The sequence below is a fragment of the Anopheles gambiae genome, chromosome 3 (assembly GCF_943734735.2).
Source record: "Anopheles gambiae chromosome 3, idAnoGambNW_F1_1, whole genome shotgun sequence".
NCBI lineage: Eukaryota > Metazoa > Arthropoda > Insecta > Diptera > Culicidae > Anopheles > Anopheles gambiae.
The window spans coordinates 88,555,895-88,579,997 of record NC_064602.1 but is presented as its reverse complement, the minus strand read 5'-3'; the positions used below and the strand labels follow the sequence as shown (position 1 = coordinate 88,579,997).

The following is a 24,103-nucleotide window of genomic DNA, read 5'->3' as shown; positions in this document are numbered from 1 at the left end:
ATTTCTTATTATTTTGCTATTGATTTATTGTGTGTAACAAATAATAATTCTAATACAAGTGTGTTTAACATTCATGGATTTGATTTATTGTAAAACTAAAAACGGTTGACAAGTGCAATATTTTTTTTCCTCATTCTTCGTGAATGCTTTGGTTTTGATGCATTATAATTATTTTTTTCTTATTCAGGCGCGACATTATTATTTACTATTTATTAAACTCTTTATGAAGCTAGTAAATCAAAAAGAGGCTCATGATTACTAGTCTTAGCACTGCATACTTAATGTACAAAGTTATGCATACTGTTTTGATAATGACCAACTCAGATTTTCCAGGCCCGATAGTGTGTAATAACATTGTGCTTTATTTATCTAATTTAAATATTACTACTTTTAAACCAAAACGGCTAAAGCAGTTGTTCCTGATTGTTTTCATACCTTTTCTATATTTTTCGAACATTTTACCAAAGATTTATAAGATTCGAAGGGGTAGTCGGTAAAGACCTAAACATATTTGATAATTATTTGCCTACGAAAAATATGTGAGTGGCACCATCACTCCAAAACACATCATTCATACTGATCACAGAGAACACGTACAAAATGGTTAATTCCAGCTTGAAAAAATCTTCCAGAAGAGATGAACAATCATTCATTTAGTGAAACGAGCTGTCGGCATGAGCTTAAAAACCACCCACCCACAGCAAGCCTATCATTTTCAGTTGCAAAATTACACTTTCACCAACGCTTATGACCAAACAGTGAGTGAGAAAGAGAGACCGAGTGTTTTGTGTGAACAATTATTGATTAACACGCACGCTAATTACATCGCACATCCGTTCTCCCGCCCCACTTGGGTTGTAACACAATTTTACAGCTCATGATCTGATAACGAGCCATAAAAATGAGCCTCATCACTCTCGCCCACACCCACCAAGCCACACTTTCGCTCCGTTTGGCAATCTGCCAGCAATGATGTGCTTATTCAGTTATTATTCATTAGGTGAGTTTGGTAGTCGAATTGGGAAATGGCCCATACACCCTCCGCGTTAAAACATCACCTCCGCGCATCTCTTTGGAAACTTTGGGAGAGTGAGAGGAGGGTCAAAAGGTGAATGAAATGTTACGGTTGTAAAGGGTAATAAACGACGAATGGGAGTTTATGGTTGGGGTGTGCCGGGTACTGCAAATGATGGTGTAATTTGTCTCAACATATCTTCTGTCTGACATTTCCGTATGATGTGTGTACACACATTTCGTACATTTGGCATTTTAATGCAGACAAGCCTCCCTTCTTTTCGGGTGTATATTGAGGGAACGTGTTAGCTTTGTGATACGCAGCCTCCGTACTGGTCGTACCCGCTTCCGCTTATCATTGTGGGCAAAGCGACATGCAGCGATACAGACAAGCTTACTCGTTTTAATTGCCAATCCATTTCCGGTTCCTGTTCGGACGTTTACCATGCAGTCCTTGGGGGAGAAAACGGCTGAAAGGAAATGCGCTAAATTACTCCCTTTAAATTGAGTTAATTTCATTAGGAAAAATTCATAAATTAAATCACACCCCTCCCTGTCTGCCGCTGCCCACGGGCTTTAATTTATTTTGATACACAACCACAGCCGAATGTGTTTTCCCGCCAGCCAGTGTGAGGTTAGAGTTGTTGAGGCTGCCCTTCTTTCGCATCCGAACGACAAACGCGTTGTATCTGTGTATGAAAGTTAGGCTTAGAAACTCCCGACACGTGCTGCCGGTTGTTTTGGTGGAGTTTTGCGTTTTTTTGCTTGCATTTCCGTATCAACTTTCCATTAAACTTCTACCTTGTCAGCGTGTACGTGTGTTAGAGTCCTTTTGGCCGGGAAAGAAAACACACAAAAACAGAGCGCAGAGCGGCAGGCGGCCTTTTCCCGGCTATCATTATTCATTCCACACGACGCACATGTGTGTGTGTGTCCGCAGAGGGAATGTCAACCAAGCTGCGGCCACCGTCATACTTTTGAATGGGCTTTTTCTTACTCTTTCACTTCGTCTGGTGTGCCGGTGAGTCAAAATTATGTCGTCAACACCGTTCGGAAGATAAACGCCTCCGTAGAGAATACGATTTCAGAGCTGCACGTATGCGGCACGTACGACCTTCCAGCCCAGCCCTCTCCGCATCAAAAGAGAGCTGCGTGATGCGCTCTAAACCGTCCGCTGCGTTGCTTTCGTCAGTCAGATGTTCGTCTCGATGCGTTTGCTGAAAAGACACACTGACCAAATAACTGACGGCATGTTGCATTTACGGAGAGTTCGTGAGAGATAATTTCAGCGAACAACAGAATCTGTTTCGTGCTGTTTGTTTGTCGCGAGAACACTGGTTTGCTGATTATGTGGCTCTCAAAAAGAGAAGCAAGGGGAAGCCATCCCACCTCGGGCTCACTTTGCGTCGAAGTCGAAATGAAAACGAGCAGCTTTTGTCATAAATTTTAATTACGTTCCACATGTGCTTTTGGGTGGGTGAGAGCTTTTGCCTTCTTTTTGGTTAATTTGAACTTGGTAGAACTGAGGGCTTCACGTTTATAATTTAATTTACCAGTTGTTTTATGCAAAACAAAGGCTTTAAAGGAAGGTACAAAAGGAAAATCAGCAATCATACAATATCTTGTTGAAATGAGAAATTTTATTTTAATAAATAAAATTGGATTTCACAACTAACTGTTACCAACTATTCTTATAAAAAAACTAAAAAATTTTCTGTACTAATTTCAAGAGATTAATTTGAACATCGAAAGAACGTCATAATTACATGTGTGTATATGTTAACTTTCCTACTAGGACAAATGTTTTAAGAAGCAAAAAAAGAACGATCGTTTGGCTCCGAAGAATGGAAAGTACAACACTCTGGAGCTTTCATTTTCAATTTGAAGTTGTTTGAAGCCAACGTTTACGAAGAATATCGTTTATTAGAGTTATGAATAAACGTAAGCTGGAGTTCAATTGCTGGAACCATGCGGAACATCAACAACTATTTCCACAATACTCTTGCTTTCGAAGCATGGTACATTCATATAAATCAATTCTCTTGCAATGCCATCCGTCCGATAGAGAAATAACTGGCATAAAATATCGATAAAATTCCATTGAAGACATCTCGGACCAACATAACCAACAGAACCAACATGCTTTCTATCTTCAATATCTTTCACTAAGCAACTAACCTTTTCTGCTCATCTAAATTCAAAGTCCTCTCCATCCACCGTGCCAATAGAGTGGCAACTATTCGGGTGTGTAATTGAGTGTGTTTGTTTGTGGAACCGTGTTCAATTTCACACCCCACGTTACTTGCTTCTTTCGGAGTAAAAGCTATCGGAGTTTCCACCTCAAGTTGAACCTTTCCAACCGGTTTGAAGATTCAACCATTACATGGGTCATGTTCTCTGTCTTGCACAAAAACTTCCCACAAAAGTGTTGTGAAAGATTAATCCTTCGTTTTTCTTTGCAATCCTTTATACTGACCATACCATACTTCTACCTTTGCCAATGGCCCATCCTCTTTTGAGACACGACGTGTGACACGAATGAATCCGATAAACGGACATCTCCAACGATGCCCCGTACACTGGACATAGGTTCTGTCACATTTGCCTTGCTGACATTGGTCGAACGATGACATCACTGGGCAAGGGACGGTTTGAGGCTTTGGGAGAGTAGGATGTTCTTTGCTAGAACTTTACAATATATACACTTCCTCGTTACTATCCCCGATGAATGGGGCTCTTGCATCCAGCTTTATCTCACTCCCGTTTTCTCCATTTCCGGTCACTTTGTTACGATAACAACTCTATCCTTTCCCAGACGCAACGGTGCAACGGGGAAGTGAAAAGCATAAGGAATGGTCAGTGTATTTGCTTAAGTCGATTTGCTCTCCCTCTGCTCTGCATAATCGCCATGAAGGCTTGAAGGTTAAGCTCTGTGCGAAGGTAACGATTGAAGGTCCGGTGACACAGCACACACCCAGTTCAGCTTTTTGGTATTTACTAAGTACATCTGTTTGGTTGCCACTCTGTTTGGGGTGGATTTGAAGCGAACTTTACGCCACATTTCCATTGGGGACTTTGACCGTCACGGCAGGCCTTCGAGTCCATGTGGTCTGTATTTACATTCGTTGCTTCAGTGCACACGTAAACACAGAAACTGGGACACATTTTGTCCCAGGGAGTGTTTCCACGGGTCAACACGGCTCAAACCCTTTGAACGTACCATTCATCGGTAGGTGGTTTGCTAGTTCATTTATATTTCATCTGATTTGATATGTGAACTTTTTGGCAGATGACTAAGTCGAGCCGTGCGTGCGGAAAAGTGTATCCCACTGTCCAAATGGATGTACGGGCTTACCTATTGCAAAACGGACAGATGCAATCTTGTCTCGGGGTCTTCGAACTCATCTTCTGACGAAACTGTGGTCTCGAGTTGATTTCCACAATCGTTCATAGCTCTGGGGCCGTCCCTCGGAGTAAACGGTCGTGTACAAATGGTTCAGTAATGTTTATTTATGTTTGAAGCGCATGTTTTATTTGTACAGTGCAAATAGCAATAGTTTCGTTGTAACAGCGACTGCGATGCACCGCGAACGTCGTCATCTTTTGAGGAATGTTCCTTCTTGGAAATCGTCCACCGTTGGTAAACCGAGGCTGCACCGAGAGGTCTAATGGAGCAAAGAAATGTTTAGCTTTCCTATCTTCAACCCCCCACACAGAGTTTTCATTGCAAGTCATTCGAAAGGAAATTGCCAAACCTCGAAAAGAAGGCTGGTAAGAGTTAAAGCGATAGTATTGAATTTTCTTTTCTATGGACTATCCAGATCTAACTCTATTCTGAACGCTGCTGCTACTGCTGGGTTAGAATTATTTGAAATATCCTGGCCTATGTGGGCGAAGCAGAGCCTAACGGGTATGCATTTTCTTATTGAATTTTTCTGTGCCTTGTGAGGATAACATTTATGTTGAAATTGGATGCTTCGGAATGAACAATATTCTTGAAACCTGTACATTACTGGGTGAGCGGTACGGTACGATATTGCGTATCCTAAAAGACTATGTTGGCTGTTGGAGAATGCAACATTCGAATCGTATTGGTTTGAAAGTCATACTGAGCTTCTATTGCATTCCCTATTCACTGGTGCATTCGATATTGGATCCGTATGATAAGGTTAAAGCAAAAATCGGAGGGTGTAGATGCACAATGAAGCCTCTTATAAATATCACTCATCAAGAGCTCAGCAGGAGAAAACCAGTCAACTGTGGCATCGAACACGTATGTTTGATGTGAGTGTATTGAGTGGGAGAGTTATTTCCATTAATGAAATAGTTATCAATTGTTAGAAATACAAACACGGAAAGCAATTGGACTTCAACCGAAGAGCTCAATCTGTAATTAAAAAGCGACACAAATCGCAATGTGCCCAAAATATATTGTTAACGTTTATTTTGCTATTGCTGTGCGAAATTTGACACGCTGGAACAGTCAAGATACATGGTCTCTCCGCAGAAAACATCAATAGTAAATCTCAGGCACTATTCATAGTCTTTATAGCCGCCAGCATCAACCGGACCAATACCAGATGCATCGACGAAATTGGATTTCTTTTGACAGCTTTTGGCATTCTCAATGAAAAGGTAGGTTTGAAGTCAAACTCGTCAGTGTTACCTCAAACTTTTCTCATCGCATAGCTCATTTCTCAGCCAATGGGACTAATTCTCGTGAGCAAGGGACAGCAATGGGACAATGGGACAGCAAGACCTGGTGAGATTTGACAATCGTCGTCTCTGTCGTTGTTTTGAATAGTTTGAGAGAATTTCCAGTAAGAGACGATGGTGACATACAATCCGATCGGTTGAGGTTGATATCCGAAGGTAGCCCTTCATACGACGATGTACACTTGTCAACCTTTTGCAATCTAAACCTTAGCTCCGAGAGAGCAGTCGAATATGCAGTCAGCTAACGTTGGGAACTGCCGCCTCCTTGAGCGAACCTCACGTTGTCTAACGGAAATGTGTTAAAACGTTAAATTAGAAAAGTTTCCCGCTTCTAATTATTCGCCTAGTTCGAGTCTGGAATAATCTCACGACACTGTGCCGAAGTGTGGGATAGTAAAGAGCACGTGAGAATGGGAATGAACTCGACGACAACCCCGAAAATAGTTTGACGCTTTCCTGTTCGACCCCTTCACCCCGTAGAGTTAACTTTCTGCGACCCGATCCGGTGTTGTTTGCCCCATCCGGTCATGGCGGATTGGGTTGTTGGTTTCGTACATCGGCCCAACCGTTTTGTTGTTCCGGTGGCGGTTGGTTTGGGATTTCCCGACGACCGGTAGGACGGACTTTTCCGGCAAACTTTCACACAGCTGTTTCCGGTGGAAATAGAGTGGCGAATGCAAAATGAAGGGAAGTGGCTGGATGGCAACAGACACCAACATGTATAGCACATGTGGTTTCCTCAGAACTTCAACTACATCCGACCGGATCGTTGTGTGGTTTTGTTATGTGAATGGGACAGCGCTGGACTATACGGTGAGCTACGAGCTCCTATTAGCGGAACATATGGCTCGCTTCATGTTTTCATTGATCTTGTTAATAACTACCAAAAAACTATAGCATTGCTTCTCAAATGCAAAGTGCAATACTAACAATCATTACAACCATTTGATGATTCTAATTCGATGTATTTTTACTTTCTAGAGACAAAAATCGAAACATAATATGTTGAAAAAATCAAGTGGACTTGTTCTAAACCATATTGTTTGCCTTTAGGCGCTGAACACGGAGGTTTTACTCACACCTTCGACACACGAATTAAGCGTGTACTGTTGCATCATGTCCCGACCAGCTTCAAAGAGTTCGTTTTCGTAGCAAATGAATAGCCAGGAGTTTACCTTGGATACAGTATCTGCTCCATTTAAGCTCCATATCAATAAAATCACACCATAATCTTCTTGATAAAGTCAACTTATCTATCCCATTTCGTTTAGCAACAGAGCGTAAAAGTGATTACGCTGCATCAGTAGATGCAAATCCTTCTCTTTAGCATTAAATTCCTTCCCGATCAAGGATCAGGGTGTCCGAGGTTAATAAGAGAGAAACCAAAAACTTCGGTGCACCAATTGTCCATCAGCCAATGATGTTACAAGAGGTCATGTGAGCGTCCACCTTTACCAACCTCTCACCGAACGTTCAGGCATGAAATCAATACCAAATGGTAGCGAAAAATCTCGGCTATACGTGAGAAAGGGGACGTGATTACGCTCAACGGCTAAAATTGACCAACGACACCGACCTCGGAATGGGTAAGCCAAAACGAGCTGCTAGATTCAATGAATATATTGCGGAAGATGATGCCGGGGATGGTGATGATGTCGGGTACACCACACAGAACAGAAGGACGATGGTTTGGTTGGTTGGTTGGTTAGTTGGTTGGTTGGTTGGTTGAATGGTACAAGCGGGTAATACTCACGGGCAAAGTTTATCCAGCTCCTCCTTCTTGGTAACGAAGGACAGCTCCGATGTGGCCGATAGGACCTGCAGCGGTCTTGTGCACTGTACCAGCTCCTCCTGTCCACAGTCCTCCGTGATAACTTGTCGCACGAGCGCTACAGGGACATAAAATAATTTGAAGAAAAAAGAGAACGGTTAGAGCGGAGCTGAAGAACGTGCATGGATGCATCAAGGCATGGTTGGTACAAGCAGGGAGTCTCGTTCAGCGGTACGTGTAAGGGCGATTAGGACAATTTCAATCATGATAGGGTCCTGTGTGCCACAACGTTGCCCAAGTCACGCAATCAATGAAGCTGCAGCAAAACTGATGACCAAAAAGCTCAGGCCCCAAACTCTCGGCCCTTTTATGCTCGCCTATGGAATCGCACGGTCAGTTTTCTGCAGTCACGCTCGTGAGACCGTGTGACACTCCAAGCTAAAAGAGTCTCCGATGGCGATTCCGATCAACCGTTAACATTGATAGGTTAATCGTCCAGTGGCTTAGTAAGCGAATTTGGTTCACTCTTTCGGTGCATCCTTTACGGTGCATGCTCGGTTTGGGCCAACCTGGAGCATTATGGAGCAGGAGCTTTTTAGTGTGAAATTAATCTCATTGACTATAACATGCCATTTGTTGAGCGGAGCTATATCGAGCAGAATGTATATTTTGCGAAGCCTTTAGGAAGTTATTTATTATTTTGCAAAGGCTTAGCATACTTTGGTATCATTTGTGTAACTCCGTCGGCGTTCAAAGGAGAGCCTAAAGCTATGCAAATGTCTGGTATTTTGGCTCGGGCATTATTTTTCACAATATCCTTATGCCACAATAAAACCAGATTCTACTAAGTTGAATAACTTTCCTGATGAAATTACTATCTCGTTTTTAGATCGATTACAGGTCAGTAAGCATGACGTCAGATCCTATTAGTTTGGAGTCTGGTCCTCTGCTTGTGATGCATGCGAACTGCAAATTTACTACGGCACTCTACATCGACTAATCTCTTCCATATTTTAGTAACGCCATTTCAATCAATCTATTCCAAGCACTGAGCAATTCTGGGAAAGGGACGAAAAAGGCATACACAGAAGAACATCTCAATTAAGTCCATCTCAAACGCGTTTGCGCTCAGAGAAAGGGAACGATGTCTAGAAACGAGAAGATAGTTTTCTGCGTTATCTCGTACAACTATCTAATAGCTATAATAATTCCTCCCTAAGGCTATCCAGGATTCTATCCTCATGCCTTTCTCTTAAAACCCCAAGCTGAACGCTTATGGCTTATAATAATTATCGTCCCAAAATCCCTACTTTGCACCATGCATTCCACGAGGTCCTATTCCCATGGGATAGGGTAATTGATTTCAAACTAAAATTTAATACGCTTGAGCTTAGAATGGAATGGTTTTTGTACTCACGAACACATACATTTCCACCTCACATACGCAATTGATAAGTGCTTATTAAGCATGATCGATGTGATTTTGAGAGGAAGTGTTAAAAGGGTATTTGCAGGAATGGCATTGAAATGAGATTTTGCAACAGAAACACAATTTCGATCGATTTTAGATTGTATTGCGCGAGAAAAGTAGCTCGCTAACCGCAAGAGAGGAGATAAGCTTTTTCTGGTTGATTGCCACAGCGTATGACCTACAGATAGTAACATGCATACCGAAGATAGTTGGATGTTTTTATCATTGTCAATAGGAAATGTAAGTTTTGATATCAAATTTAGATTTTTGCGAAAGGAGTACACATATTTTACCACGTAACTCTGTAGTTATTATACTCTGGTGCGATATGAACCGGATTTGATGCACAAACTAGCTCGTAGGAACTGGGTTGTCGGATTACCGACACATCGTGCAAAAGTTCACCATGTCTTTTTCAGTTTGTTAACCGTAACATAATCATGATTATTTGTACCAACTGCATTCAACTAGTGTCTCATTATTCATCGCCAAAAGCTACACACAATCTCATGGACCTTTTTACGTACATCACGTTTCTATGCCAACATTTTCAAGTGCCTCTCGAATCAGCGTTCTTCCGTTCCAATTGAACGTACGCGTATACCTTAGGGAGCCATCTAGGCCACTCTAGATAGACAACGCGATTTTGGAGCCTACCCCGTTGATAGAAAATAAATTAATTTATTTAATTATCTATTGATTTTTCGTGCAACCAACGCACTCGTTCCAGTTCCGATCGAGGCTTAGTTTAGACAAGGGCTACGATGGTACGTTCAACCGAGTGTACGCTTCCGGGAGTGCGTCCGTGTCGGTAAGCCGAACATTGTTGTCACGGTGCGACTAATTACCGGAAGATTATGAACTGCAATCCGAGTGTCAGCCATGCACCGTACTACTGCATCGTGCAGTGTTTAGTTGCTTGATGAGCATGAGTTCACGCTTTTTGCATGATATATCGAACGGAAATAGGTAGATAGGTTCAGTCATTTGTTCATAAGGTGGATTTTCCGGAACCATACCGTTCACATCGATTTTAATTACAATTACTCGTACTCCCCGCGCCCACACTCACATGGGACTTTATTCCCAGAACCGTACAACACACAAAACTGCTTGTAACGTACATAAATTGTTCGTGTGCATGGGTTTTTGGGACTGAACGGATGCTTGTGATATTATTACAGCTCATATAAGTAGATGGGCTGAGTAAGAGAGATATAAAACATTAGCAAAATATATGACCAGTGATGCTTCAATGTAGATTAGTGTAGTTAAAGAGGAGAACCGAGAACTGAAATGAGCGTTAATCTCCCAGCAACGACAATATTTAAGCGATTTTCGCGTTGAATTTTCACGAACATAAGATATATTTTACACACAAACAACAATATTAGGCATATGCAATAGAATGCGTTTAGTCATGAGTGGTTATTAAATTGTTCTAACTTAACGGGTGTATTGTAATCCTATAGTTCATAGAATTCCTTTTGAAAACAGGTTTCTACACAAAACATATTCTAAGAACCAGTCACAAATATATTTATGTTTTCTATAAGGATTGGAACTTGCATCTAGACCTGAAGTGAGTAACTATATAATTCAACAAAAAAAAATCATGAACGAAAAACCACTTCATTAAGAATCATTAAAAAACACGTGAACAAAACAAAAATCTACTAAAATATTCACAACAAAGTATAATCAAATAAATGTTCATTGCTTTCATTAAAACCCCTCTAATGAACTAGATCAACAAAGTAACAAAATAAAGACTGTGGACTGACATGTTTTTTGTAACTTTGTTTGTTTTTTTTTTTATATCGATCTCTCTCAGCGTTGTTCCCTCTTTGTACGCTCTCTTCACATCACCCTCATCGTCAGTCTCATCGTACATGTGGTCAAAAACTATCACCCAATCTCTTTGAGTTTTTTTCTTTGTTTTATATCTTTCCATGTTTATTAGTTTGACTGAGTTTGGCTTGTAGTTAAATTAAGCTAGTGAGTGCGCCGCGCAGTCCCGGGAAACGGTATGATCGATTCACTGCAACTTCCTCTCTCTAGTTTTTTCAGCAGTAAATATTTTTGTTAGCTTCTCTTGGTTCAGATTCGGAGTGGAGCCCGAGCTCCGGTGAATTTTAATTAAATGTGCAGCAGAGAGTTCTTTTTGCTGTTCGCATCGACTGTCCGCATGCCTCTCATCTGTACGCGGGTTGCTAGTGTGCTGCTGGTGTTGTTTATAGTCATATTCGGTACGGTGTACGCAGTTTTAACGCTCCACCGCTTCCTCGGGTGCACTGAAGGAATAGACAGGAAGTGGTCGGTAAGCTGGGTGGAAAATATTGCAATCACAATTGCACGATATAGGTGCGCTTTTTGCAGTGGTCGGTCACGTAGTTTGTGGGTGATTGGTTCGGTGGGTTGTATTCGGTATTTTATCTTCCCCTGATTTCCTCGACACTGCAATAACAAATGAGGGCCTCGGCCTTCGCGTCAGCCATAATTGTCCCCAACTATTCCCTTCTTGCACTCTACCTTTCCACTTCATCACGTGTCTCGCAACAGGGAAACGTATAGCGTAGACGGTGTTTTGTTTTAAAATGTTATTGGATTGTTTAACAACAGATGAAATCATTAATGAATAACGAGCTGCATGACCCTAGTGAGCACCTACATGTGTCTCATAATGAGAAGATGGACCAGGGGGAAAACAATTAAAGGGAACTGTGAGAAAAAAAGGAAGGACGCGGTTGTCATGACCAGCCGGTTCAAGTTCGAGTGGGTATGGTCATGTTTATGGTGTGAATATTCTCCCCCCAATCCTCCAACCAGTCACAGCTTTGCATTCAGTTTGGTACAGCTGGTTGCCATTTTATGCTTGATTTGTTTGAATCATTTCGACTGCATTGGAAAATGGTTGGCACTATTGGGACGTAATGGTGTGTTTGAAGGATGGGTAAGATGAATTTGAGAAACATTTTTTTACTTTTTGCAACTTTTTTGCAGTTTTGATTAAATATTTCTTAAATCTTACGTTAACGTCTTACGTAAGGAAATAATAAAAGTAAATGAAAGCTGGTTCATTCAATCAATCAATTAATCTTTGTTCATTACACTCTGTTCGGACAAGTACCATGCTGTCAACGATATTGGTGAAGGTTAATGTATCATTTGATAAACAAATTTAATTTTATTTTTTTACAACAAAAAAAATATTTACACTACATAAGTAAATATACGATATCTGGCGATTACTATAACAAAAGCAATCAGCAAAACGGTCCGCAACTATTTCGTTATCAAGTTATCTGTTTTCTCCCCGCACGGCGAATTGAAATACGGCGAACATTGTGGCAATTGCAATTCCCTGCAAGTAACGATTGCTTTATGGCACGTTCCAGTGGACACACGAAAAGCGCCACACAATTTCGAGCTCGCAGCCATCGGCACAGTACGCGGCTTCGTTTTAATTGATTTTGTTACCAACCACTCCGTTCTCGCTAGACGCTTTATATGTGTATGTGTGTGAATCCGCGGTAGTGTCCCATGATCGTTTGATGAATCTGTGGCCACAGGGCCTAAATTGGGATGCTGGAATTTGTATTGGTATACCCCTTTTAAACCCGTTCTCGATCATCCGATTAGCAGTCCTTTGCCTGTTAACCGAAAACGCAAACTCCCTTACATACACATACAACAGGTTTTCAGTTGCATTGGTTGGTTTGGGTGGGTACTCAGCCTTTGCAGAAGACCAGCTCTAGTAATGTGGTCTGTTTTTCCGGTACAATCGAATGTTGGTTTTTTGTCGTTCAATATGTGTTTGTGTAGCTATCCAAACAAAATTGTAGCTGACTTAGGGTTGAGAGAAAAACAGTTTTATCTCATTCCACATGTAGAAAACCGTTAACGTTTTTCATGAACCACCAAAACCCGCTCCGAATTTCCCAGGACATATAGATAAATGTAATTTGAGAAAATAGAGCCCCGAAGAGTTAAGATAAACGTGAAAATATAAACTGGAGCTATGCTCCTAGACATCAATTATAGTTGCAAATTGATGTACGGAGTATAGTAGTGTCTGTGCGCTAGCATACGCATATAAATAGCTGCACTGTTACTTTTGTTAGGGAAGGATACATGCAAGTATTGAAAAAAACGAGAAAAATAACCACTTATATGGTCCAATGATAAGCGAACAGGAAGCTTTTATTAGCAGTTTTGTTACTTACACATTTCTTCAGGGTGTCTTTCTCATGTTTTGAGTAAGTACGATTTGATTAAAAATGATTGGTACGATCCAAGGGAAAATTGAATGCTAGCTGACAATTGAGATGGCCTATCGATAACCTGCAACAGTTAATCACTAAGTACCACTAATTCAAATCAAGGATAATTATTTCATAAAACGTTGTAATTTATACCCCTTAAGCTTACAACGAGCAACAGTACTTACCTATCATGTTGACAAACGCCGTTACTAGTAAGCACACTTCTCCTTATCCCCATCACATGCGACGACACGTTCATCACCTTAATTCTGTCGTTGAACTTTTTTGTTGTTAATTATTGCCTTAATCGTTTATTCAATTTTCACTTTGTTCTGCGTCGTTAACCTTCTCGGTCAATGTTTGATGTAAAAATTCACACTATGCTTACAGTTGCCGTTCGACTCCGTTTCACATGTGTTACACGTACGCTTTGACACGAAAACAAGATCAACATCACTCTATTCTCACTGCCTGCCACGCGTCTCACCGTTTCTTTCCTTTGCGTCGGACTAAAGAACACAAACTGTGCAAAGCGTCTACTTGCCTAAGGGTTTTTTAGTTTTGCTTGTCACCGCCACGACCATATTGTCACCATGAAAGTCTTGGGTATCAGTTGTTTTTTGCCTTTTTTTTAATTTTTTCGTCCTTTCTGGTTGGATAGTTTATATACCGAGTTTTTTTATTGCTTTTATAGTCGTTCTCTGAATTGCAGTATGTTCAACTCCGATAGGAAGTAGAACGGTTGGTTGGAGATAGAAAAAAGAGTTTCCAGTATTTGACTGAAGCACTGCAGCAGGATGTTTGTTTGTTTGGTGACGCCTTTCTGTAGCCTGTTGCATAGAGGATGAGAAAAAGGATAATAATATGTTCAAGCAGAAAATGTTGCTTGATTTATAGGGTATAACAACTTCTTCAAAGATAATTCAACAACAAACGGTTGACCGAACATTAGCCCTTCATTACTGAAATATTTTTCCGTTAGCCTTGCGGCTCGTGTAGCGATGTTGACAGTTAGGAAAGGAAGCTGATTTACCAGACTTTCTAGCTAAAAAGTTAATGAAGGGAACTGAATAAATTTCCACTTTTCATTGCATGCTTTCACATAACTGCCATTCAGTTTAGTTGCGTCGGAAAGTTGTATGGTTGTAAGTTCGACGAATACGCAGAAATGGATTGTTTCAAGACTTGGCTTAATACATGTTCGCAGCGGAAAAGTGATTAGCACGTTGAAAATAGCCACCAAACCCAAATGATTCATTGTAAAACACACCATTGAAATTGTATCCATCGTATCTATGGGCGAGAACCAATTGCTTTTCTTGGAGAGCTTTAATAGGATACTTTCCCAGGGGGGAAAATTGCTGCAGTCACTGCATCTTGCCAAGTTCAAAGTTTGTGGATCGATGGAAGTGTTCCGATTGCTGCAGATTTTAAAGGTTCATGTTCATTGTCTTTTCCCCGCTAAGCACAGGAAACTGTTTGTGTGTGGTAGAGAGTAGAGTAGTAGTAGTAGTAGCACTATCGTGCCTTGGTGAAAATACCCTGAGGGACGAAACGAATGTCTCGGCCGTGGCTTTGCGGATCGTAATGTTTCAAAGTTTCGTGGTAGTTTGTCGACAAAGTTTATGGTTATTTTGGCACCGAATGTTATGGTTAGCACGCTTATGACCGTGAGAGGATGGATACAGCGTGCGAAGAAATACTTCATGGAATGAAAACGGAAGAGAACGTAGAGAATTATGAAGTGCTTAGACAACAAAACAGACCAAGAGAAAGGAAAACGGAAGTTTAGTTTAATTTATAGCTTACGTTTTTTTAAACATATGATGACTTTCTCTAAAAGTTTGATATATTTAAGGCATTACGAAATGATAAGCTAATTGAATTGAAGAATTGCGCTGAATAAATGCCATTCATTAAATTTTATTCATTTATTTTATATTAATATATCCTTTAAAATGATTTTCGATTCCTTGTTTCAATAGACAAGATGAGGTAATACTGATTCCGTAACTTTTTTAATTCGTTTTTAAAAATGAACTATCATATTAATCCAAAACTCAAAGATGTTGTTTTTGCGTTGAAACTGCTTGCACATATTATTCGTTCTGTAATTGATGCTCGAGAGCCGGTCTCATAGTACAGTCGTCAACTCGTACGACTTAACAACATGCCCGTCATGGATTCGATCCCCAAATAGACCGTGCCGCTATACGTAGGATGGACTATCCTGCTATGGGGGGAAATCAATTAGTCACTGAAAGCCAAGCCCACAAGTGAGTACAGGCAGGCCTTAACCGACAACGGTTGTTGAGCCAAAGAAGAAGAAGAAGAAAAATTGATGCTCGATTCGCATTGCATCAACTGACCATCCCTTATTCTTGTAACAATGTTCTATCTTTGAGCTCTTTTTGTGTATTATTTACACCCTTCATAATTTGACTGACCTCTCCGCGCTACGACAACCGTTATCACAATGACAAAGGTTGTAACTCATCAGATAATTTGGATTCTCCACTTCCACAGCTGGCTCAAGTGCGGGTTTCAAATGGCAAATGGATACTGACATGATGCTGTGGGTTTCTTTTTGGGATTTTTTTTTCAAAAGCATTTCAGTTTTTCGTATTAAATTACACTTCAAATTTTGCTCATTTTGCTCCATCTCGGCTTCAGGCTGAGTGGAGTAGAATTCGGAAACAAGCTCATTCTCATGCAGATTCATTTATCTCGTTGTGAAAACGCTTTGTCCTTCCTTCGTCGTTAAATCGCGTAAAAGACACTTTCCACCATTTAACAGATGCCAATTGGTAAGACTCAAAGTGCAAGTCGTCCAACAAGACGAACAAAAAAACAGATCAGTTTCATCAGATAATGGGAAGGAAAAGGCAAATAAAGTTATAATTTATTTCCCGCAAACTGGACGGGAAAGTCCACCTCGTTTATTCTTCCTATCATCACAGTTGTGGTTGCGGATAGGGCAGCATTCTTGTGATTACTCTTCTAACCATCCATTACGCCAATGGAATACGATTGCCAATGGACTATTCCACATCGGACGAGTGGTCGACAATTGGTGTGAAGTGGAATGAGTGTGAAATTTTAAAAAAATCTTACAATTTATTCTTGTTAATTTTTACTCGTAAAGAAAGCAAGGATATTGTAAAATTGTGAAAGTAAAATCTTTTTGAATGTAATGTGTTATCAAAAAGACGTGTGATACAACACTAGAAGGAATAATCATTTAACAGTTTTTGGCGATTTTTTCCATTAGTTTGGTTTAAATTTTCTATCCCATAGTTATTGTGCCTTCTCGACCATTCGCTGGAGTATGATAATAATTTAATAATATTCTTTGAACGTTGGTTTTAATTTTCAATTTTCGCACTGAACGCAGTGAAGAGAAACAGCTGCGTCCGCTACGTGAGTCAGCACCAATCTTCTTCTTGCTTCCGAAGCATTTTCAAACCGAACCAAACTCCTTCAGAGCGACACGAAAAAGGAGAAGGGACTACCAGATGCACAAGAATAAAGCGCCATATTGAGATTAAAAACGATAAGAAGGATAGAAACGTGGCGCAAAGGACTGCCGAACCGTTGCTGAGAGCAGAACTTTGGAAGTTTGTGTAATCTTGACACTTTTCTTTCCATCCTGAAATTATGCTTGAGTTTTGCTTGCTGAGAAGCGCGAAGTTGCCAGTTAAAGTAATTATAACAAAAGTGTTACAATAATTATTTCACTTACAAGGCAGTCCAGAAGAGTTACGCCATTTATCATAAGAAACTACCTCTGATAAAACTGCTTATGAATTTACTTATATACATTGTTCAACTAAAAAATATGTAGCAATTCCATAGTATTGATTGATCAAATCTTCCTGAGTAAAAATCGCCAAATGAAAATAACGTTCGGTTATTTTTACACAAATTGTGCAGTAATGAAAAACTGACACGGTTGTTCCGTATTTTAATTTCAACCAGCAACAGATGGAACATTGAAATCAGATGGAAATTCTTATCAATCATTTGTGTGTAATGGAGGAATCAGCCACGATAAATGGAAACTGTTCAATCAAACATTTTGCATCGATCCACCGATGCTGCCTCTTCCACCGGTATCAATTGGCTGATCCAGTGAACAGTAATTGGGACAGTCACACAACAGCCCAAGGTTAAAAATGTTGTAAAATGACCTCTGCCACCGGAAAGGTGTCCATGTTTTTCATTGCCATTTTTCATTCGTCCCATTCTATCTGACTTTCTGACCTGCTGACCAACCAAAACCGAAAGTTTAAACTGTATTTATCTTCTGTCGAAAAAAACAGTGAAACAACATGATGCAACAACACATCTTTCACTTATTGTGCTTGGCTTCACAAATTGCCTATGAAAAAGGGGTTTCACTGCACGAAGGGATGGATTTGGTTTGGGACGAAGGTGCGTCGGCGAATGAAGCAATTAATATTCATTCTGATAAATGAATTCGTAAACGAGGCACCTACGCTGTTCGTTTTGTTATTGTGTATCTTTTCAAGCAGGCGGAAGCGAGGATTTTAATGCATTGTACTTTTCCTGCTCTTTTCGAAGCTTTCCATAAGCAGACAAACACACGAACAGCATCAGTAGCAACATCAGCCGCAGCAACAACAACACACAGACAGTAATTATTATTGGCGCAGAGTAATGTTATGTGGATGGGAAAACATCATTTCCGAGAACTGGTGCGATTGGTACAAGGATGGCGATGGTGAAACAAATTATCATGTAGGGTAGGCTCTTTTCTATTGGTTCGAGCAACAATTGATTGAACCGTGTTTTCATAGCGTGTGTAGGTGATTTTTTAATACATGTTTCTTGTTAAATTGACTGTATTTCATGGTGGTTTACATAAAGCCCCTTACGTGTCATTATAATGCTTCGATATTACATTGATTGATTACATTGATTGCTATCGATATTACATTGATTGTACCGACAATTTACGAGACTTTTTTAAGATCAATCATTTTTATTAAGTCCTAGTTTTATTTAGACATAAGAAGAATATTCAAAATAGAAAACGCACTGAAAGAATATGCATGGTATAGGTTGCATCGACATGGTTACACTACTTGTGGCAGCGCCATGTTGCGGAGCTTACTATAAGCTTTGCACAACGAGATTCTACCAAATACGGTTCAGCTGATCTCTCGCCCAATTGAATCGGATTTTGTCGATATGATTTTGCTCTTTTTCTCTCTTCTGCTTGTCCTGTCCTTACCAAATACCGGTTGGTTTTCGGGTGAGCGAATCCAAAGCCAACCGACCACTCCATTGAAAGCAACTGGAACACAAGTGGCCAGCTGTAAAATATCGCTCCAAATCCAAATTCAACGAACGTGTTAGACGTGTGTGTTTCCGTTGCACTTACCACCGACTGATGTGCTTCTTGATATGAGAAGCCTGCCTTCTGCCAAGCATAAGTGTGGCTGCTTGATTCGGTAATCTGCAACCCTGATCCTATCATTCTCGATCGGTGTGTGTAAAACCGTTACAAATACCAACCAGCTTTTCGAAAGCTTCTCAAGGTTTACCATCTGTTTACATTGCAATTGACGCTGTGAGCCATAAAGTTGAATGTAATGCAGACTAAATTGCAAAAAATAGAGCAAAGAGCGTTTCATACGGATTCATCGAAAAAGAAATGGTGAAGCTGGCCGAGGCACAACAGTTTGTGTTATGCACTAACTTGATTGCATATGCAGATTGAAAATTCATTCTCACTGTCTCTCATGCTCCCATCTGTTTTCAAGCAGGTTTTTGACATCCTTTTTCTTTTTATTTGTCTCACTACTTAGGGTAGGCAAACGCCATTGAAAATGCAGGCTAGCCCCTTACCCCGTCCAGCTTGATGGTGTCATATCTTGTCCCTTCGGTGCTCAGAGAGTTGACAGGCGATGCATCCGGTTGCATCGCTCTCTGGGAAGTGCAAATCACCTAGGTCAGCGTTTTTTAGATAGTTCATTTTGCTTTTATTGCATCAGTGTGTCTGGTGTAGTATGAGCGCGATTGTTTTACCTACTCCATAATAGATGACACAGTGAGGAACTGTGCATCTCTCAGCTCGCGAATCGGAGAAAAAGATGAACACCGCCACGGGCAGAATGACTGATTCAATTAAATCTCATCCTCTCTTGGGCTGACATCCGGCAGTGTATACGCGAACTTCTCGATGCTTCGGGCAGCTGTTTGTGTGTCAATAGAGCGCCAAAAGCCGGGGCTCCGTTATATCGCAATTGGAAGGTAAACAATCGGAAAAAAATTGTGTGCGAAAAAATACGCCACCAGCACACGATGGTCTTTCGCGAATGCAAATCGTATTTTCCGGGGCTCCGTTGGCCATTTTGGCCACTGAACGGTGGTGGTTTAATTAAAGGCAAACGGAACGGTGTGATTTGTCTGCGCTGAGAGCAAACGTTCCGGAGTGTTTCGATGAAGGCACGTCTGCAGCAAGAACTAAATCGAACGTCGACTCAGTACGGTACGTAAGTTATCCTTGGAAGTTTTCAAACACCGGCTGGCTACCAAATCTCTAGTTAATTGATCAACACCAGGCCACCTCTTCTCCTTTGGCTGCATCGTCATGTTCCACTTGAACCAGGCAAAGTCACCAAACTTTAGCAAGTACACTTTTCAACTCTTTGTGACCGTTTCAAGAGCTTCAAGCAAAGCGGCATCAATTTTCCGATTGATGCCACGCTTCTCTTCTAAAAATTCTAAAATGCTCGAAGCGTTCTCACGAGCACGAGCCAGTACCATTACCAGCTACGCTTTTGGTCATTATTTGAAGTGTGTCGACAGGTAGAAAGAGCTGGTATGGGATGGCAGATGAGATTATTTTAGTAATTAACCAAATTAAGGCGAAATAATTAAAGAGTATCGCAAATTGTCATTTAAGAAAATCGTGTGCATTTAAAATATTTTAACCGACAGAGCAGAAAATATGATAGAATTGGAGAAATTTTACTTGTAATATTATCTTCGATACTGGTTGAAACGTTTATATTAATATTATTTTGTATAGAAAAAAAGAAATCAATGATCAATGATCAATGTATTTGTAAGATCTTTAAACGAAAAAAATGAAATCTTCTTCGAAAAATGAAATCTTCTTCAAGATTAAATATAATTATCTATTGCTGGTATGACAATTTAAAGCTAAAATAGATTCTTTGTTTGATTCTAATAAATGTGTATTGATTAAAAACATTATACTGTACAAATGTTAAAATATCATCTTACAACCTTCCATGATCACATTGATCAATGATCGCTAGATAGCCTCAAATTGTAATTCAACCTACATCAAATCCAATCAAGTTCTATTTGCTGGCACACATATCCAAAGCTAACCGTTCGCAATACACAAGTGCATCAAGCAAAAAGATGTTGCAGTTCCATAAATAGTTCGATGCACCTCGAGCATAACGCTTTGCCCGCGTTAAACCAATCAAGCAGCTATTTGCGTTATTGCTTCTGCAATCGTACCATACTCGATCATACGTGCACGAGTGAAAGAAAGACCACAAAAGCAACAACTTGGGCAGCTGCATTCTACCAAGTGTCAGTGATCGCCGTCACCCTCGTACAAGGCCATCGAGGGAACGGTGTGGCATTACTCGATGAACACGCGTTTACGTACCTGTAACGGGCGAACCGGTCCCTTTGCCAGCCGAGCGATCAAGGTTGCACAGTGATCGATCGAACTAAACGGAGAGCTACTGGACTAATTTCTTCCCACGAATTACCGCTCTACCGACGCGTTAAAGAATTGCTCCCCAAGGTAAACCTTAAGTAGCCTCACAGTCGAGTACATGTGGACCCAACAAGAAACTCATTCAACAACCACACTGGTTGCAAATGATAATCACTTCCTACCGGTCTTTCTGCGCACTAGCGGGTGAACAATTCCTTTCGTGTCGTGGGAGAGAGAACAATATCTTGCACCATCGATAGGGGGGTCGTCAGTTCGTTATGGGTACCAGTCATAGTCGGGGCTGGCGGATAATGTCCTCACATGCGAAACGGGAATCTACACCGAATTGGATGTTTCCTGCTTGCCTGGGGACTTTTGCAAGCACAAGCACTTGCCCGAAAGCGTTCACCTAATTACGTTCGGCACTGGTTGTTGCAGGGATTTATTGCGGGCTAATGGTGGAAACGACCAATTAAGGATATTGCTCTGCTTTCTACTGGCTTGCTTACTTTGAACGAAGTGCACTGTATGGTAAAAAGCAATCACTTGAAGCAGTATTCGAAAGGAATATTGTATATTTTATCCTACAATGACTCGTTTCGATAACGTTGTCTACATTATTATTATTTAAATTTGAATGTTATAGTAGAATTAGATTAAAATGTTAAATGTAAACCATCACCTAGCACGGTACACACTTTCCCGCCAACGAAACGACAACAAGCGTAATAAATCAAAACATTGCCTACAAAGCCCGTCAATGTAAACCGTCACATCGGCTTCTCGCGTGAACGCTTTGAAAGCGACTAAACCTTGCTTGTCGGAATAATCCTTACCAGAACTCAACAAGCATTCTCTGACCGGCACTTTCACTGCCATGTGCTCGGAACGGTTTGGAATTTTGGTTTGGAGTTTTGTTTTGGTGGTTCGCTCGTGTCGTGCCGAACCCGAGCTCAAACACGCTCCGATCTTATCATCGTTCTCAGCATCGTGGTACATCGGGTCGTCCTTATAGACTTTCGCCACTTTTTCCCCTTAGTGCGGAATAGCACACTAACGAAACCTTTTCAACGTTGCTTTCCCCTTCAAGTGAAAGCATGTCACGTATTGAACACGGTGCAACATTGCTCTTCCCCTTCAAATGGAATGTAATTGTGTGAAAATCCAGCGGTTAGCCCGTGCATGGTTGACTGAAATTGACACGCTGAGGACGTCGGATGCAGCGGACAAAAAAGAATAAAGGATATCACTGTCAATTTCTCTCATCACCGGTGTTGCTTGGTGAGGTCAACGGAAATAGGGGTATTTTGTAGGTCAGAGCTACCCTGGGGTTGGATGTATTATCAATATAATTCTCGTATCCGTGTTTGATGATAAGTCGTCATATTAATGGTACATTACAAAAGTAGAAAGCATTTACTGCTGTTCAATATTTAAACTCCTTGTTAATACATTTTTAAATTTATTTACTTTATCATTTTAAATGCTTAAAAAAACATGATAAATTTTATGTGCAAAAGTAAACCTAAACCCTTTCAGTAGTTTTAATTTCATCAATAATATAAAATTATAAGCATAACATATTTTAGACACAGCTTTCACAAGATAGAATCGACATACTTTTGTAATTTTTCACACTAGCCTCATTCTACTTCGCAATGAATGCATTATTGTATCTACCTTTAATTAGTACGCATTTATTCTACCGTTTTCAAGGCTACAATTTTCTCACGCAATGAAATTAATTTTTAATTAACAAATTTAAAATGGAGTTCGGGCCAGTTCGTCATCACCAATGCGCCTGAGTCATCAGATGGTAATGGGCATGGAAAGTGTAAATTGGGTATGATTTGCTCAATTATTTGTCCTCTGCTATGGCCACGGATTCACTCACCACGGGCTGACACAACATATCTGGACGATAAAATTAAACTGAAGGTTGCAAGAAGAGATAACAGAACAGGGCTAATGAAGGTTGAAAGGGAGTGAAGAGTTATGTAAACTTGAAGACAGATCAGATGGGATTAACTACAATTTAATCTAGATTGAAAAACTATGTATTAAATAAACCCAAAATATGATATATTTCCATGCAATGAATAATTTACTAGATTATTACATTGAATAAAGAAGATCCAACTATCTTCGTTGTTCAAACACATTTCACGTTTCACGGTTCATTCCTTTCCAGATTCGGATGTAGTTTTTCAGAACATTTCATTCATTTCTGTTCCCTTCTACTGGTCAACTTATGCAAAGCATCATCAGCAGTAATCATCGTTATTTCAGCAATTATAAGCTTCAGTAGGTAGATTATTTTCAGCATTCACCGGTAAGCGATTAAATTAACACCACTACCATTGTTACGTTCGGATGCTCTGCAATGAAAGAGTGCAAATGAGTGAAACGCAGGGAATTCCTCTTTTAACCCACTTTTGTTTTGCTGTAGGAAAAAAAAACATCCACTGACACGGTGAGATGGAAGAGAAGTGTCCGTGTAAAGATAATTATACCAATTTTATGAGATGAAAGGTACGATTGTTTCGATTAAGGCCAAGAGTACGATTAAATGGTAACCCAATCAGTGGAAATTTTGCTCATTTTGTATTTGAAGCAGTACGTACCATCACGCATGATTACAGCTGACTCATGTTCAGGAAAATCTGTATGATGCTATGTTTTTGAATATCAATAATAAGATTTTTTTTACAATCATAAAAATCCATCAATTTTTGCACAAAATAGTCACAAATAGGAAAAAAGCGTTTCAAAATTTAAGTTACAACATTTTCCTATTAATCGATGTTACCCATTCGGAAGACTACATCAAAGGACAGTGTCTCATACACAAAGAACTAAAATAAGCATGTGATGAACCAATTTATGATTTTGATAAAGCTTACTCTGAGGCGTGTCGTGTTGTAGAAAAATAAACAGCTGCAAATGCAAAATGATTAATCCATGAGCATGTGATACTAATTAATACTGATTGACCGCCTGACACTATGCATTCGGTTGACATGCTTATGGAAGCTTAGCTAACACACAGTCACATACACACAATCTGACAGCTCACCGGAAATTATCTCATTTGACACGAGGCTTAGCCGCCAACTGATGTCTATTTAACCCTA

At 40.3% G+C, this 24,103-nt stretch overlaps 1 protein-coding gene across 1 annotated transcript in view; it reads right to left on the bottom strand.

The window, feature by feature from the left end:
- LOC1280972 (uncharacterized) overlaps positions 1 to 21,782 on the bottom strand; it is a 34,821-nt gene extending 13,039 nt beyond the window's left edge. The window contains exons 1-3 of the mRNA XM_061658007.1: positions 21,652 to 21,782; positions 13,423 to 14,067; positions 7,484 to 7,619 (exon numbers count right to left, since the gene is read on the bottom strand). Of these exons, the coding sequence (XP_061513991.1) occupies positions 7,484 to 7,619; positions 13,423 to 13,429 (143 nt within the window). The 5' untranslated portion in view covers positions 13,430 to 14,067; positions 21,652 to 21,782. The remainder of the gene's footprint in view (positions 1 to 7,483; positions 7,620 to 13,422; positions 14,068 to 21,651) is intronic.
- Positions 21,783 to 24,103: the final 2,321 nt, after the last annotated feature.